This window comes from Molossus molossus, unplaced genomic scaffold (genome assembly GCF_014108415.1).
Source record: "Molossus molossus isolate mMolMol1 unplaced genomic scaffold, mMolMol1.p scaffold_m16_p_10, whole genome shotgun sequence".
Taxonomy (NCBI): domain Eukaryota; kingdom Metazoa; phylum Chordata; class Mammalia; order Chiroptera; family Molossidae; genus Molossus; species Molossus molossus.
In genome coordinates this window covers 53,891,774-53,911,041 of record NW_023425345.1, presented here as the reverse complement: position 1 = coordinate 53,911,041, position 19,268 = coordinate 53,891,774, and the positions used below count along the sequence as shown (strand labels likewise).

General features: G+C 34.1%; 1 protein-coding gene across 1 annotated transcript in view; it reads left to right on the top strand.

Moving 5' to 3' along the window:
* The window catches only part of PTPRQ (protein tyrosine phosphatase receptor type Q), a 213,784-nt gene that overhangs the window by 130,237 nt on the left and 64,279 nt on the right, over positions 1-19,268 (top strand). Inside the window, exons 27-28 of the mRNA XM_036252356.1 lie at positions 14,444-14,565; positions 18,600-18,786. Of these exons, the coding sequence (XP_036108249.1) occupies positions 14,444-14,565; positions 18,600-18,786 (309 nt within the window). The remainder of the gene's footprint in view (positions 1-14,443; positions 14,566-18,599; positions 18,787-19,268) is intronic.

Genomic DNA, 19,268 nt, shown 5'->3' with positions numbered 1-19,268 from the left:
TCAGACACTGGTAAATGGAACTGAGAAAATGGATTTTTAAAGAATCTTGTGTTCTTCATCTGAAAATTTTGGATTCTTTTCCCTTAAATGTCATTGCTTTCATACAGGTCCCTCCACTTCCTACTCCCTTTAAGGTCTATGACCCACTCACTAGAATTTGGCTATTTTCAATTCCCTACTACTTCATTTTACTCATTCTTGTTTAAAGGAATAATGGTAGAATATTTCAAATATTTCACAATCAAGGTGAGCTTTAAAAAAAACAAAACAAAAACAAACCAGCATTATTTTTCTAGTGTCCCCAAGATGTCTCTCTTTGCCATTGGTGATGTGTTTGTTTCTCTGTCCTTGGTGCAGCGGAGAGAATAATCTTGGTTTCTCTTTACCCCAGATTCCAGGTCTTTACTTGGTGACTAATATACAAAGGGCATTTCTCATGGGGTACCCTTCATCTTTTACCTGCTCTTCTTCTTCTCTCTGGGTCTAGTATCTCATTGCCACAATTTTAATTCACCATCATATAATATTTGAGAATAAAGAAATTTGTCTTTACTGAAGTAGACTATGCTACTCCTATTCCCCTTTTCTTTACCCTTGAGAGCTGATTTTCTATTCTTTTGTTTATCAATTAAATAGAAACATTTTTTTCTTTTATTTCCAGAGGATTCACGGAAATTTGCCTTTATTACACCGTGATTAAGAGACAAAAGTGAAAACATTTATATACAGAGTAGGCAAAAGTATGTTTACAGTTGCGAGGATGCAAAATGGTTTATTCTTGTACTATTATTTATTAATTATTGTATTATTTTCCATATGAACAACTGTAAACCTACCTTTGCCCCACCTTGTATTTCAAATTTGTCATAACATATATATAATTATTCTTAGTGTTTTCAAACTTACTAGCTTTCCATCCCGGTAGAAATTCATATATGGGTGGGAATAGTAAATTATTTTGTGTAAATCAGGAAAATGAATTGCTTATTCTTCCTTTATTCTCAGTAATTGAGGGGACATTTTTCTAATTATAATATTTGAATTTCATAGTAGTACAGTAAAAAAGTTTTATTTCTTATACTGGGCCAGTCAGAGATTATCTGAGATTACATCTGATATAAAAGACAAAAGACACTATATATATTATTGCAAGTATAGTGTGAACTAACATATAGTATAAGAATAAAATAAATTAGAGCAGTCAAGCAACAAAAATCTTGAAAGCAGTGATGTTTTAAAAATTAAAAGTAAGTGATGTTTAGATGTTGATTTTTCAGACCAAACATGGAAAGTATAGACATTTTGCAAACATAAGAAAAAATCTGGATGAAGAAAATCAGTAAATTTTGTATTATCTATCTTTGCTTTTTAAAAAATTGTTTCATAATATGAGAAGATAAAATTATAAAAGTGAACAACTTATTTGAATCATAGAAAAGACAAAACAACAACATGAATTAGTATAAAATTACTATTTGAGCATGTTATTCTACCAGCATCAAGTTGCTTCTAAGCTCTTAGTGAAATAGAACCTCTTATCAAAACCTCGAACTTCTCGATAAGGAGCTAGCAATTGATGGCCAGTTTGAAATTAAATTATTTGCTTTGAATAACTCAAATAAAAGACAACCCCATTTGTATAATAAATATTATTTTTAAATGTTTTAAAATGGCTTGTAGTATTAGAAAATACGCTGTGTTTACTCTCTCTGAGCTAATAAAGAAGAAAATTCAAATTAAAGATCCAGGGAGCAGAGTTAGAATGCAAGTTAGAATTAAATTTGGTTACTTCCTGTATCTGAATCTACCACTGTACACTAGAGTGAATAAAGAAAACAATATTCAGCCAACACAAGCTAGCATTTCTTTTTCCCACATACTTTGCTCTAGATCATTGAAGCCAAATTGCTATTCTCCTTAAGTCATCTGTGTAATAGAACCCTCTACTTCATGCTGAGTGTAGATAGATACAAACAAGCACAAAAATCACAAATGGCAGAAATATTTAACTTGAAGCATTAAAATCTTATAGATCATTTTACTAATCTTTTATTTTTCTGATTATCCCTACATTCAAAAGCAATTTGAATTGTGTGGGGGAGAAATATAGACTAAAAAGCTGCTAAGTATCTCTGTGGTGCACAATAGGTACTTATAATATTGAGGAAATGTACAACTTTAAAAGAGTGGGGTGTGAAATTAGTTTGGAATGAATTGGGACTCTCGTAATGTGCATCTCCTATGGACCACCAGGACTGGAAGACAGCAAGGAAGGAAAATTCCTGGGGTAGCACTTAGGTTGTGAAAACCACAGGATACCATACTCATGAGGAATTTTAACTACCCAAACATCTGTTAGGTTAAAAAAAAAAATTCAACAAAACATGCCTCATCAAAGAAGATTCCAAGGAATGCAACTTTATGATCTAAAAAGAAGAAAAACCAAATAGAGAGCAAAGGATGCCTTAACATTTTTTAAAATGAGAAAGTGTTAATGAGTTATTCAATATTTTCTTTACGGTATAATGTACTTATAATGTGATAAATGCTATCATAACAGAAGTAGATAGTATCCTTTCTATTAAAAAAGCAATAATATAATAATAAGAAGAGATGTTAGCCATAAAAAAATAGAAAAATATAGTTCAAGATGTAAAGAAGCCTATTTGGTTCAGTATATTTTTAGAATAGATTCTATCCTGCTGCTACTGGGGGAAATTAATATAATTTATTCTAAACATGATGAAATTAGTCAGATGCTGTTGAAAGTCTTTTAATTTAACTTCCTGAGACTCCCAGATGTGTAATTCAAGACATGTTCTGGCCAGGTGGCTCAGTTGGTTAGAGTGTCATCCCAATATGTGAAGAATACCTGTTCAGGGCACATATAAGAATCAACCAATGAATACATAAGTAAGTGGAACAACCAATTGATCTCTCTCTCTCTCTCTCTTTATCTAAAATCAATTAAAAAAAAAAAGAGAGACAACATCTCCCTCTTCTAGACCTGTAGATTGAAGTTGCTAGCATGACTACTTAGGTTTCCACAGACATCTCAGACCCCATATCATCATGCCCTTCCCCACTACAAACCTTTTCCTGTGTGCTCCTTGTCTCAGGGTATTGTCCCATTATTCATCTACCTATTGAAGATAAAAATCTAGGAAACATTTCCACTTCTTTCTAGCCATCCTCACCCCTAGGTCCATAACTGAGTCCTATTGGATTTACTTTCTAAATACTTCTAGAATTTATTTATTTTTTTAAGGGTCTGGATCTAAATCCAGACCCTTAAAATTCATCTCCCAGATTATTACAAAAAATATCTAAATGTCTTTCTGCTCTTATTTTATCTACCACCACCTGAACTCAGCATTTGAATACACTTATATGACCATGTTATTCCTCTGCTTAAAATCTTTGATAGTTTTCTGTTTTCCTGTTGTGTAAAAATCATTCTTTTTAGTATGCTACATAAGAGTCCTTTACGGTTTTGCTTATGTTCCCTATACATGCCTTGTTCTTTCTTCTTGGTGCTTCTTCTAGAAACTTTGATTATTATTATTTTCTTACTGTCCTTTCTTTTGGAGAGCAGCCTTTTCTATATTCCTCTTTCCATTCCATCTCCCAAAACGTGTTTCTAAAGTACTAATCATATAGTATCATAATTGTTTATTTATTCTTTTTTTCTTTGTGGAACTCTGAGCTCCTGAAAAACAGAGGTGACCAAGTAATCATGTCATGTTTGTTTCTACTCTCCATGCCTCCTCAATATTCAACACTGAGTGAGCATGGGATTTGGGCTGAAAGAAGGCATTTGACTTCAGTGTGAGAGTAGTTCATTGTCAAAGTTCTATATATTGTAAAATAATTCATACTAATTTTCATCATTTTTTTCTCTAACTTTCAAATACTTGCATGGTAATTGCAAAAATTTAAATTTTTCATGTTTGACATGTTCAGCTTCTTTTATTTCACAAAATGAGTCTATTTTATATTGTTAATTTTATTTTTTATTTTTATTAATGTAAGAAGTGTGAATTACTGCATATAGAAAAAAATAGCATGTAGTGAATAGAAAAGGATTTTAAGCAATAAATGAAAATAATAAATGCCTCTTTTAAATAGCTTGTAATATTAAGAGTCGCCAAATGATTAACTGAGGTAACAAATACTTTTTTAAAAAAATATGTTTTTATTGATTTTTTTAAAGGGAGAGAAAGATAGAAACATTGATGTGAGAGAGAAACATCAATCAACTGCCTTCTGCATGCCCCTTAATGGGAATTGAGCCTGTAACCTGGGCATGTGCTCTGACCTGGAATTGAACCAGGGCCTCTCAGTCCTTGGGAGAACGCTAAATCCACTGAGCCACACCAGCCAGGCTGAGATAATAAACTCTTAATTAATTTGTAGAGTAAGCTGGGTTATGATAGGTTGATAATCTGTGAAGAAAACAAAGAAGAGCAATGTCTAAATTTGGGCTGTTCAGTAAGATTACAAAGGTCATAATACTAAGCATATATAATTAAAGTATTTAATAAAACATGCAACTATATATATAATTCAAAAGATCTATCATCAGGTTATTAAACAAGTTTTTCATAATTTAAATACAAAATATTTTTCCTTTCTTTTTTTTCCCTTTCTTTTTATTGTTGATGCTATTACAGATGTTCTCTATCTGTACAAAAAATAGAAAAATATCCTCAGGTGAGGTTAAAATAAATAAATAAATAAATAAATAAATAAATAAATAAAAATAAAAATCAATATTATAGAAAACCTGGTTATCCTAAGAAAAAAGGAGAAAAACAATTTTTTCTTTAATATGGCTAGCTGCATTTTCACCATTTAAAAATTCAAATTCTCTCACTTTCTCATCTCAAATGTCAAATCTCATGTGAACTGAATTTATTTTGAGTCTTCTGAGAACCTTCCTTCTCTTGGTTTAGAGAGAAGTGTGAAGTACGCCTAATTCTTCGTGTTTTTGGTCATTGACCTCAGTTCCGGTCTGCTTCAGTACTAGGCCCTCGGCCAACAAAAATTCAGCTCCTTTTTCTTCTACATTTACTAAGGAAGAGGAGAGAACTCTGATTTGAGTACAGAAAAGTCCCAATTCTGAAAAGATCATAGGTTTTCTGTGTTTGGTGGATAGGTGTACTTTCTTTGGACTGCAGGCCAACACTCTAACCGCTGAGCCAAACCAGCCAGGGCCGATTGGTATACTTTCTGATATCAGTAACTGAACCGAGAGCCCTTGGCTGGATATTTAAGAATAATAACAAGCCCGGCTGGTGTGACTCAGTGGTTGAGCGTCATCCCATGCACCAACAGGTCGCCAATTTGATTCCTGATCAGGGCACATGCCCAGGTTGTGGGCCAAATCCCCAGCGGGGGGCATGCAGGAGCTGGCCAATTGCTGTTCTCTCTCATTGATGTTTCTATCTCTCTCCTTCTCCCTTCCTCTCTCTCTAAAATCAATAAAGAAAAACAAAAGAATAATAACAATAGTTAAGCTTATCAAGTATTTACTATATATTGGTATTATTCTAAGAACTTTATGCACTTTGATTCATTTGTGAACCTCGTTCATTTCTAGGGTAGAGTCTGTGCTCTTAGACTGTGACTAAGACTTGGGGAAATCCTCACGGTGGTATGAAAGTATTGAGAGGTGGAAAGGTGCTGTGTAGAATTACAAAGAGGAGGTATTCAGGTGAAATCATAATGCAAAGGAGATAATAGTAAGCATATAAATTAAAGTATTTAATAAAGCATCCAACTCTATATTTAATATTAAAAAAAAGCTTATGCTAGGTTGTTAAGCAAGTTTTCCAGAATATAAATAAAAATATTTTGAAATCCCATTTGCATAAGCAAATAAAATATCTTTTTCAGCAAAAGCACTAAAAACTAACAACCACAAAAAAGACATTCTAAGGATTATCACTATGTGATATTATTAGCTTTGACAACTGGGAATGAGAAAGACTTAGAGATGTGATACAAGCTTATAGCAAGTGATCCAACCATCTCTTAGCAAACAGATAGGATGGGATTTTTCCTTAATACACATAATCTTAAACACACTTTCGGTTTCTTTTCTCTTTTTTATTTTACTTTTAATTTACCTGCATACAATGATTGGGTAGACAAGATACCGTTTAGCCAGCCCTAGCATATGGTGATAGTCTTGCTTAAATTATTCCAGAGCTTCCAGGTGGAGCTAGAGATGTTTTCTTATGAAACATGTTGATCTTTTAGCACTCCAGGAACTTTGTGACTGGGAGGGATTGAGGGTAGGGAGAAATCTCTTTTAGTTTATCCAGAAGTAAAATAAATGAAATGTGGAAGGAGACAATCTGCAGTGTGTCTACCGGCTGGATGCCTGTCTCCATGTTTATCACTTTCTGCCAAGCCCTCGACCACCATGTCCCTGGCCCTCATGGAGCAGTCATTTAAGCCCCCTGCCCAGCCTTATTACCAAGAGTTGTAATCTTTGGTCACCTAATCTGAAGAGCATTGCCACTGCTTCTTCAAATGGTATGTTGATGTTGTAGAACGGTTGTCTTAATGCTGTACCATGGGCATTAGAGTCATCAGGGGGGCTTGTTCAAACACAGAGTGCTGGATGGAGCCTACCCAGGGCTTCTGATTCAGTAAGTCTGGGGTGTGGCCTCAAAATGTGTTTTTTTCTAATATCTTCCTAGGTGACATTGTTGCTGCTAGGCTGGAGGTCACATTTTGCTAACCACTGTTGTAGAAAGTTGTTTCATAAACATGATATTATTCCAAAAATGATGTTAACTGATTCTAAAAATAATGGTACTAATATTAGACCATTTTCAATCTTGCCTGGTATAGCTAGTATTGGAAGTGGAAGGTTTTATTTTGTTTGTTTTTCACCTTAAGCCAGTCTAAAATGAGTTGGAAAACTACTAATTAAGCATCAAAATAGAAAGTCATACAATGAAGTCTAATGCTGTGGATGTCCACGAATCATCTTCAGTACTTACCAAGTAGACTAATCAGACAGATTCTTAGGCTTATAGCATTTGCCCTTTGTGATACCATCTTGCTGTTGGAAAATGTGACTATAAAACAAAATTAAAGACTTGTAAAACAGTAGGAGATATCTGATACAACAACAGTAGTCTCCTGTACTGGGCAGTGAAATCACTGGGCTCTGGGGAAATATCTAACACCAGGGAAGGACAGCCGACTACTATAGTGTTGTAACCACTGGGATATGTCCTGAGATGCTCTTGGCATGCACAAATATGGTTCATCTAATTGCTGAACTTCTTCAGGGCCCTTGATGCCCCGGATTATATAAGACACAAGGCATATACCCAAACTACCCAGCCCCATTTTTAGTCCTGAGAGACTTCTAAAACTCAAAACTAATTCTTCTAAATGTGCTGAATCAAAGCCAACTCACAATCCTAGGTCCCTAATATTTATATAGCCGAGAAAGAACAGAGTGCTTCATTTAGTAGTGACAGTAGCTAGAAATCTGGTGGTGCAGTGTACCAAATTCTTAAACAAAAATACCCTGAAGGGTAGGCCCTTTACATAAACATTGAACTTAAATTCAAATAGATTTACAGATAATTTAAATTATCTGTGTACAGAGCTCAAGATTTTCTGTCTTTTGAATTGCTGTCAAATCATGTATTTATTTATGTTTATTCTTGTAGGAAAGTCACTCATGCATGGTGCACTAAAAACCATAAAGTATTTTCTACAACGTTTTTCATCATTAAATTAAATTTACAGGGATCCACAGAAGGCAAAGTTACTAATAAGTCTTTGAATGTGCTTATTCTGAAAGTGTAGTATTAGACACACCAAAATTTGATGGTTCTTAATCAAAGTGGCACAGACTTGGGAGCATTCAAACTTTTATATGGACTAGGCCAAATGATGGTCTATCCAGACTCACCTTTCAGCTAACACACTTAGCATGGGGACACAGATGGATGGGAAAGATGACCCTGACCCACATAAGACCCACATTCCTGTGCAAGGATAGAAGCATGATAATCAGGAAATGATGGTTGTTAGTTACAGAAAATGCATTATTGTGAAAACCAGGGGGAAAGTGCTTATGAAAGGAAGTGATTGGATTATGGGGAATGAGAGAATAAGGATAGATCATTCCTACTGAGTAAATTGCTGTGATTTATAAGAGAAAGGGTATAGTGATATCTTGGCCCATTACTGACTAGATTCATTTCACAAACAATCCTAAATCAGAATGTGACAGTTTATGGGGAGACAAACAAAGTCTCCCAAGGATGCTTATATATTACTAAGCTTTTAAACTGGTATATTTCAACTCCCATACCTTTACTGCCATCAGCACCTTTTATTTTGATTGTTGAGATTCATAATTTTAATTTTGTGTTCCCCTTATATAAATCTAATAATAATTTACTATATGCTGTAATAAAAGAGATAATACTGGATATATTTTATTATGTATTTTGGAATTCTGATAAATTCCAAGAGAAAATTACCTAAAAGAAACTTGAAATTTTTATATACTTACAACTACACTATATTATTTAGACCATACTAAAATGATTACATGCTATTTTAAAACAGATGAGCTTATGATATTCTAAATATTTCTCTCAAATTATCTATGAACCAATCAAATGATCATTTTCATTTCTTTATATAGATAAAACAGATATTGTTATATATAATATATATGTAATATATTCACATATCAGTTCAGTTCAGTTTTGTATGTGTTTGCTTTTATTTTTTTAGTTTAGATTTAAGAGTTCTTACTCTATCATATTCTAATCTTTCAAGTATACAAATTGTATAATACAGTCAAAGATAAAGTTTTCACAAAGGTTTAACATAGGGAACACTTTTGTAACAAAACAGGCAATTTCACCAAGTTTGCTGAAAACAGAAATGTTTAAATTGACAGTTTCTTTGAAAGAAAGAAGAAAGAAAGAAAGAAAGAAAGAAAGAAAGAAAGAAAGAAAGAAAGAAAGAAAAAGAAAGAAAGAGAAAAAAAACTGGGAAAAGTTCAAGAACTGGCATTAAAGCACAGCTCAGCAAGGGGCTAAATACTTTGCCTTTTCATAATGATTGATTACTGTATAGACCTTAAAATATTTAGTAGTATAAGTGGTTACTATGTGCCATGAGTTATTTTGTAATGTCTTTTCTCTCTTTTGGTTTGCTTGGGTAGCAGGCACTCCCTGATGAGGGCTTTGATTGCTAGTATTAAAGGAATGATTACAGGGTTGACATGTTACTATGGAAGACTAGAAGTTGAATAAGGCATCATACTGCTTTCTGAGCTGGTCTATAGACATATTTGCAAAACTAGCCAAGATTTTCCTTGGGAAATGGTTTTGAATGTCTCCTTAGTTGAGATCCCAAAGATCCAGACTATGGAACAGAGAAGACATGGACATATTTCCCTGGAAATATCTCCTACAATAAGCTGCCATTAATATAGTCACATAAAAATCTTGTCAACTTTCTTAGACACAGAAAATTTCTCAGTAAGCTGTTTGTGATCTCTAGGCAATAGTAATATACCACCTTTTTTGCCTGTTAGAATGAGTTAAGTTTAAAAGTGTAGTCATGATAACCATTGAGTTGGTATACTCAATAGAGGTACATGAATCAAATAGATTCTAGACCTAGTCTGCCCTCTTTTGATCTAATTCATTTTGGCCCATCTTTCTGTTATGAGTTAGATACCAAGCACCAAAATCTGCAGAGGCCCCTTCAAGTTTATGATAATTAACTATAAAATTTGTCCTCCCCCCCCACCCCCTAGGATAACAGTTCTTACAAAGACCTAGACAGTGGCCTCAAAGGCCCTACACAACTTAGCCCCCGTTTCCTCTCCACCCCTCATTCTGACTTACTTAACTCCAGACTTACTGGAGTCCTTGTAATTCACAGAACATACCAGGCATACTCCTGTCTCAAGCCTTTGTACTGTTCATTTTCCTCCCTGTGACACTATTCTTTCAAATGTCCTCATGCTTCTTTACCTCCTACTCTGCTTAGAGAGACATACCCTGACCACCATATTTAACATAGTAACTTCCATTAGCTTCCCACTTCCTATTATCCTGCTTCATTGTTTGCTGTGATACATATTACATTTTAACATGATGTATTTTTTACTTGTATATTGTATATTTATCCAAATTTTATACAATACTTAGATATTTTTTGTCTCCCTTCACTAAAATAGAGGTTTCATGATCCCCAATTCTTTGCTTCTCATCTCTATTTCCAGCACCTCAAAAGTGCCTAGCATGTAGTAGGTATTCACTAAACAGTTGTGGAGTTAAGAAAAGCCATTACATACTAGAAGCTCTATGTGATACATCCACACCTACCTTGATCTTTTTGATGGGCTTTGTGTTTTCTTAGTGCCAGGAACACAGAAGGTGCTCAATAAATATCTGTTGTTTGGATGTATACATATATTTCACCTAAAAACTAACAGAACATTTGAGTATAAATAAAGAGAAGGGAAGCCAAACAATATTTTCCTGTCTTATACCACTTGAAATGTGTGGTCTGTCAGTAAATTGTTTCTCCCACAAGGGTTCTTATAGAGCTAGAAGGCAGGTTTTGCTAAAACATTAATAACCAAGGGGCCTAATAAACTGATACTTAACTTTTAGCCCATTTGCTTTCACAGAGTCAAAGGCAGAAGACAAACCACTGAAGTCCATAAAACATTTCATATGTTTCAAAGCAGGTTTCTCCATGAGGAGAGTATGTAATAATTATCACTAATGTTATACTTGGTCCTGAAGCTCATCCACTCCTTTAACATGTTGAATAAAAGATTCAGAGCTGCTGTTTGTTAAGGAAAAGGTGGGCATAACATTTCTAAGGAATATCTAGTTTGCAAAAGAAAGGGGTTGCCACTTTTGCAAATAGAATGCATTATTCTGTAAGGACAGCCACAGGCAATTAATATTTTGGTGATGGGAGAGTGCTCATCATGCTCATTTGCTATGCATAATAACCTAAACAATGTAGGCTAAAATTTGAGTCAGTTTTCATAAAGCTAGAAGTAATAAGACTGAGGCTTTCAAGATATGCATATTCCAATCTCTTCTACTCTAGTCATCAGACTCAATTCTGTCATCATGATTAGCACCTCTCAGCTCATCAAATCTCTGAATCCTGGGGCAGTCCCTCCTCACTCCCTCCTCTGGATGATTCCCTGGGCCATTTGGACTGGATCTCTGAGACAGTGTTCAGAGTATTGCCCAAGGGTCAGAAGAGGTACAAGTAGGAAGGATATGTTTGGCACCCCAAAGGCATTTTCTCACCGAAACTTTCTTACACATTTTTGCTAGATTCCTCTCTGAGAGCAATTTTCAACCTTTTTTTTAATCTCATGGCTCACACAAACTAATTACTAAAATTCTGTGGCACATAAATATTTATATTCTATTTTTTGCCGATCCAACAAAAAATAAATATAATTTTGATTCATTCACTCTGGACAGCTATTGTTGTGTTGGCTCTTGTCATTTTTTTAATTTGACAGTCTAAGGGAAAAGAGATCAGTGCTTCTAACTAAATAGTCAGGTATTGCATAGTTTTAAAATTCTTGTGATACAGTGGTTGAAAATTGCTGCTCTATAGTAACATTTGAGTGCTATTATTAAACTATTTAAATGCTCTGATAAAAATTATTGGTTGAGTTTGAGTTTGCCACTAAATTCCACATGAATCATCTTTCTTAAAAATATGTTCTAAGTACCAATAATTAATTTATAGTTTGAAGATTATCACTACCATTAACATCTTAAATACCTATCTGGTATTGAAATAAACCTTTAAGCTCTCTTCAGAACATGTGACTCACTTGAACTGAATATATTTGCCATATTTATACTTCCCCAACTTGTAAGGAAGTATCTGAAATTTAAAAAACAAAACAAAACTTTTCCATCCTGTCTTCCTAGTTTTAGTCTCATCTTTCTAATTGTCAGGTAGGCACCTCAATCCTTGTGAGTTTCTCAGATTCAGTGAGTACAAATCCAAATTTATGACCCTCTTCCGTAGTCTTATCCTTACCAAAAATCTGTTCCTTAATGTGCTGTTGTTGTGAACTCTTGCAGCATTCTCCCAGTATGAATACATGAATTACCTGTTACTATTTCCTCTAGCTCGGTCTGTGTCCACAGCTAATAAGCCTACATGTTCTTTTTACATTTTCTAATTGACCCTAGGATTCATATCCTATCAATATCTATATCACTATTGTAATTTAAGGTCTCATCATATCTCTCGTGGTTTTTTGGGGGGATTAACCTACTTGGCTTCAGAGCACTTACCTGTTTTTTTTTTGTTTGTTTTTTAATTTTTATTGTTGAAAGTATGACAGATACCCCTCCTTCCCCCCCCCATTGACACCTCCTCCCTGCTCCCAACCCCCACCCCCACCTTCACTACACTGTAGTCTATGTCCATTGGTTATACATATATGCATATAAGGTCTTTGGTTTATTTCTTCCCACTTCCAGCCCTCCTCCCCTCTAAGGTTAGTCAGTCTATTTCCTACTTCCATCTCTCTGGATCTATCTTACTTTTTTCATAGCCACCTGAGTTTTCTCAAAAACCTTCAGTGGCATCCCATCGTTTAAAGAATAAACTTCAAACTCCTTGACATAACAACCAAGTGCTCCCTGACTTAGTTCCCAAATTACTATTAGAAACTTGTTCCCAACTCTATCCTCCATAAACCCTGGCCTCCGACATCTCTATTCTTTGAATTTAGGGATTCTGAATCTTCTCTGTACCATGGATTCCTTTGGCTGTCTGAGGAAGTCCTTGGACCCCTTCCTAGAGTAATATTTTTAGTGTATAAAATAACAAACATAAGATTACCAAAGAATGCAGTTCTACCAGTAATAACATTCTGTCTGTCTGTGGACCCTGTTGTTTATGTCTCTGTGGCTATGCTTTCGATCCTCTTCCCATGGAAGTGCCCCTAAACCTGCTCTTCTGATTATCAATATCCTTCTTGCCTTTCAAAGCCTGTGCAGTTCCTCTCTCCTCTGTGCAACTTAACCTTGACTCCCTGCCCCACCTGTACTCACCGTTTCGCCCTTTGTCTCTCATAGATTATTGGTACTTCTAATTAATCCTTATCTTTACTTTGCCCTTTATTTTTAAATATTGTATTATTTGACAATGAAGGGTCAAACACTATACTGGCCAATTTTACATTTTGTCTTCATAGTTCTTCGTAAAACACTGTAAAATATGCATATGAGGAAGATACTGATGATATACGGAAATTTTGTTGTTTGACCAAGATCACACAACTTGCTCCTTTTGTAAATTATTTGAGGAAAGAAATATTCTTATCTTTCTCTATATACACATTCTCAGGATCTATAGAATAGTAATGTTTGCTTATGTGGATTTAAAAATTAGAAATACTGAAAAATATTTATTTCCCAAAATTTAATGTCTCTAGAATCGACTAGAAAGCAAAGGAAGACAGAGATATGTATAACTGTGTTCCTAGGTCAATGTCTATACCAATTAACTGGGACTACGTACTTCCTAACATTTTACAAACCCTTCTTGTACCTAGTGGTTTCACAAATTGAAAACTTGCATCCCACACATGAATAAAATCATGTGGTTCTTGGCGTTTTCTGGCTGACGGAAGATTATTTGACTGTGGGTTATGGGTACACAATGCACTATACAGATCATGTATCACAGAATGTACACTTGAAACCTATATGATTTTATTAATCAATATGACCTCAAAACATTTAATAAAAAAGAGAAAACTTATACAAGGGCTTTCATTATTCAATTCCTTAAAATAGTATCTATTCTTTTATACTCTTAATAAAAAAAAATAATAAAAGTAGAACAAATTGAAGAATTTGTTTGTAATCATAATGAATCCAGCAAATCTTGACATTTGTAATAATAAGATTACTTATATAACTTATGTACTATGCTCCCCCCTCAGTGAAAACAATAAAGCCAACCCAATTTACATTCATATGACAATACATTTGCATCTAATTTCCTTCCTAGTTTCACTTTTCTGTAGTCAAATATGCTTTCCAAGTTTTCTTAAAACAACATTGTTAGGCTATTTTAGAATAAAAATATATTTATTTTAGCAACAGTAAAGTTTTCTTTTCAATATTACTTGAGTTTAAAAACCATGTATTTATGACCATTAATTTATTATATGAAAGTTTTCGATGTATAATAATTTTGAAAAGAATTACATGTTTTTATTTACCAATACCTTTAGATGCTGTGAACTGTAAGGTAATTCATAATTAATTCATTATGACTATCCATTTTTTATGATTTTTTTCCATTAGTGTTTTGTAGCCAATACTAACTCAAAAGTAGATGAGTCAATGATTTTCTATTTTTATAGCCCCAGATGGTCCTCCTGAAAATGTGGTCGTAGTAGCAACATCACCTTTTAGCATCAACATCAGCTGGAGTGAACCTGCTATCATTACTGGACCAACGTTCTACCTGATAGACATCGAATCGGTAAGGCTTGTCTACCTGCTGCCAAAGGCAGTCTAGAGCATGGAGATTAACAAACAAGAAAAACAAACAAACAGAAACGCACAGACACAGACAACAGCATGGTGGTTACAGAAAGAAAGGGGATAGGAGCGTGGTAAAGGATAAAAGGGGTCAAATATATGGTGATGAAAGATTCAACTTTGGGCAATGGACACACAATGAAATATACAGATGATACATCAGAATTGTCCACTTGAAAGTCATATTATCTTATTAACCATTGTTACCCCGATAAATTTAATTTAAAAAAATACAGGTTTTGGAACCAAACTATTTGCATTTTAATCCTAGCTCTATTAGACTTTAAGAAACTTACTTAACCTGTGTTTCGGTGTCCACATTTGTAAAATAAAGATTAATAATAGACAACACTATTCAAGGTACAGAGATTTTGTGAAAACTAAATCAGTTAATATAAATAAAGAACTTAAAACAGCCCTGGCCAGTTTGGCTTAGTGGTAAGAGCGTCGGCCTGCGGTCCGGAGAGTCCCAGGTTCGGTTCCTGCTAAGGGCACGTACCTTGGTTGCAGTTTGTCCCCGGCCCTGGTTGGGTTGTGCGGGAGGCAGCCACTCGATGTGTCCCTTTCGCGTCGATGTTTCTTTCTCTCTCTCTCTCCCTCCCACTCTATCTGAACAAAATTTCAAAAAATGTCCTCGGGTGAGGATAAGGAAAAAAAAAATAGAACTTAAAACATTACCTGACATGAAATAAGAACGCAATAAATGCAAATAAATATTATTATTATTATAATATTGATCCTCAGGGTGTAGAAGGTATATATGGTTAAATTTATAATAATACATTGGTATAAAATTCAGAGGGTAATACAAAAATGGAAGGGAGAAAGGCATTAGGAGAAATAAATCCCAAATAAATAACATCAGTACTTATTATCTTAGCTCTCCATTTGCATTATTATGCCTTATCCAACATTTTGATGTAAGTAGTACTATCTTCATTTTGCATAAAGATGAACTGAGGCCCAGACATGATATATACTTTTTCACATAGCTGAGACTTGGCTAAGACCAGGAGACAATGGTGTGATAGAAAAAAGTAAAAGCTATCAAATAGTAAATAAAATTTGCCAAATTGAAATATATAGTTACCAAAACCACTTTGGATCAAAGATAACAAGAATTTAAGCAGATTCTAGCACTTCACAATTTCCCTGGGATTCTTTAGTTTCTTTCTCCCTTCATTAACTCAACACAAATTGTTCAGTAAATCAAACACGCCGGCATTATTCTGTATTCTGGATATGTAGATGTGACAAGTCTGATGTGGTCACTGTCTTAATAGAGCTTATCTACAGCTCACTTCATGATTATATAATTATCTATATTCAAGAATCATTGGTTCCCAGACCCAGGAAGAATATATATCATTGAATTTAAGGCTCATAGTACAGCCTGGATTTTGCCAAATACTAGGCACATAGACATATAAGTCTTTCCCTATAAGACTCCAATTAATCAAAAATTGACCATATTAAATAAAAATATTTGGACACAGATATCATCCTGAATGATTCTACTGGAAATTAATACATTTTGTAGTAATTTGTTCATTGTTATCTTTATTGAAAAAAAATAACAAATATTTATTGAGCAGCCTCTATTTACCAAAACAAGGATGGAAAATAAAGTTTTGTTCTCAAGTAGCCCACATTCTAGTGGGAGACACTAGAATATAAACAGCTAATTATAAAGAGTAAGGTATGGAGTTTTGTGGGGGGATAAAAACTAGCAAAGTAATTATAAAATTTCTGTTATAGGGGACTTAGGATATAGACAAGACTTCACAGAGCAGGTTAAATTTGTTCTGGGACTTGAGAAGAGTAAGGGTTTACCAAGTAGGGAAGAGAGGAGGTGTGATAGAAAAGGGAGAGGAATAGAACCAGTCTAGTTGTGATACGGTATATAAAACTGCCACACACACTGTGTCCTACTTTTACTTCTTAATATTTGTTATCCATTGTTTTCCTGGTTGGCATTGGAATAGTTTAATTTTGCTTTATATGATCATGCCCAGTGAGCAGTGGTGTAGACAATCTGAATGATTGAAACACCTGACTGTAAATCTGTAAATACTATGACAGCCACTTAGTTGTTATGGAATCTTCAGGAATTCATCTCAACTCTATAAAATCAGATTTCAAGTAGCTATAATATGTAGTAAGGCACATAACATAAATTATCTGTCGAAATGAAGCCCACTGGGTGGAGCATTGGAGACCCCTGCTTCATTATCGGAGTCAACTGACATTCATCTCTAGATAATTGCTACTCAGCGTGACTATAAGCCTCATCTTTAAAAAAACGTTTAAAGCCAGATGTTCATGTGATATTTAAATATTGACAACCAACTAAACACACACACTTTCTGTCGGTGGAAATATGCACCTCATCAATTGGATTTCTAGGCTAATTTTTGCCCCCGCTATTGAGAGCAGTGGAATGTCTCCTTCCACCGCAGTGTCTTAAGGTGGAAGTGGTCTGTTTGACCTTTTCCAATGCTGATATTCTTTGTGAGCCTTTTGTTGTGTTTGTCACAGCAATACTGGATTAAGAAAGCTCTTAGAAAAGACCATTTGAAGACCATATACTGAACAAAAAGCCATATTTCAGAGTTACCAGGGAGGGTCAATTTGAAAATGAATGTAATACTGCAAACAGTGTATATAATATTTTTTGTGTGTTTCAAAATTATGTATCAGACAGGTGCATGCAAAATAGGATTTTAAATGTTCATCTCAGGAAAGGCCCTTCGTTAGTGCTGGAAACCTAAGCCGTGTTTAATCCCTCCGATGCATAGGCTGGACTTTCCATCAAAGATAGGCCATGTTTAAATAAATTATACAACTATATTTAGTACACCTAAGAATATTAATCCATGCACACTTAATAATTATGACACCCACAACTGAGTTCTCATTCAGTGTCATGCATGGTGCTAGTTCAGAGTTTTTCAAATTGCAGTAGAGACCAGCATTTAAAAATGAATTGGAGTAAAATGAAAAAGAACAGAAAATACCAAGTGTATTTAAAAAAGAAGTTGTATTCTTCTGAAAATCATTTTTCAGGTGTAAAGAAGTATACATATATACTTCTTTACACCTGAAAAATAATTTTATGTATTATGTTATGAAAAATTATGATACAAAATGTGCTGTCTTTTTGTGAGTCGTGCTATAAAAAACAAAACAAAATACTTCAGATCTATTTTTTTGAAATCTCAACAACACCCTATAAATACACACTACCACCTGTTTTACATACGCCGAAAGTAAGTCACGTATAAATGACTTGACAAATGCTATATAGGAACTATTAAGTGACTAAGTATGGATTTGAACCTCTGAGAGTTGGATACCAAAATCTATATTATTTCTTATATAAAAAAATGGAGTAAGACATTATGTTTCATTGACTGCAGAGATGATTTTTATACTTGATTTTGATTATTTTTGATGTTTTTTTTTTAATTATTAAAATAATTGCTGATTAGTAAACTGTTAAAGTCACACTTTAGATTTCCCAGGACAATCTGTTTAAAAAAACACAGTTGACCCTCAAACAACATAGGGGTTAGGGGCAGTGACCCCCACACTGTTGAAAATCTGCATATAACTTTGACTCTGCCAAAACTTGTTATACCTCACTATCCACTGGGATTGGCGTCAGGACCACCTGTGGATCCCGAAATCCTCGGATGGTCAAGTCCCCTACATGAATGGCACAGATCCATGCACACAGTGAGCCCACTGCATTTGTAGACTCCTAACTGCAGATTGAAAACAATACAGATGTTTATTGAAAAAAATCTGCATATATGTGGATCCACATAGTTTTAACCTGTGTAGTGCAAGGGTCAACTCTAATTTAAATCTTGACTAGATAAATACACGACATGTAGTTCTGTATTATTCTATTTTAGTGATTTTTATCTCAAATGCTACTTCCTTTAATTATTTGCTATTTTTTTCCTATAGGTAGATAGTGATGAATTTAATATTTCCTTAATCAAGTCAAATGAAGAGAATAAAACCATAGAAATTAAAGATTTAAAAATATTCACAAAGTACTCTGTGGTGATTACTGCATTCACGGGAAATGTTAGTGCTGCATACATAGAAGGAAAGTCGAGTGCTGAAGTGATTGTTACTACTTTGGAATCAGGTAAGGCATAGTCTTCATCATTGCTAGAAACTGACTTAGGCATCTTTCTTACAGTTTCTCACATCCTACCCTAAAAAGGGTATGTGTTAACAAAAAAAATTTAAAGCACATAAATATAAAATTCAATGACTCATGGTGATTGACTAATGTGAAGCTTTCTATTTTTGAGGCAAAGTGGAATTACTTCAAATAACCAATCTTTGTAAATATAAAACTAAATTAATGATAACCCAATTATATGTTCTTTGCCTTTATTTAAACACTAAATGTTTTAGAAATTGTTACCTTGCTAAAGAGATGATTTTCCCAATTGTCTATAGCCAAAAATACTTCACCTAAAACTCCATTTTAATTATTTCTGTCTCATGACTTAAATGCACATTAAAGTGATAATACTTTATTATTAAATAATCTGCAATTCAAAATTAGAATCCAAGTCACATTTACCATATTTGTTTTCTTCACTTAGTTAAGTGACATGT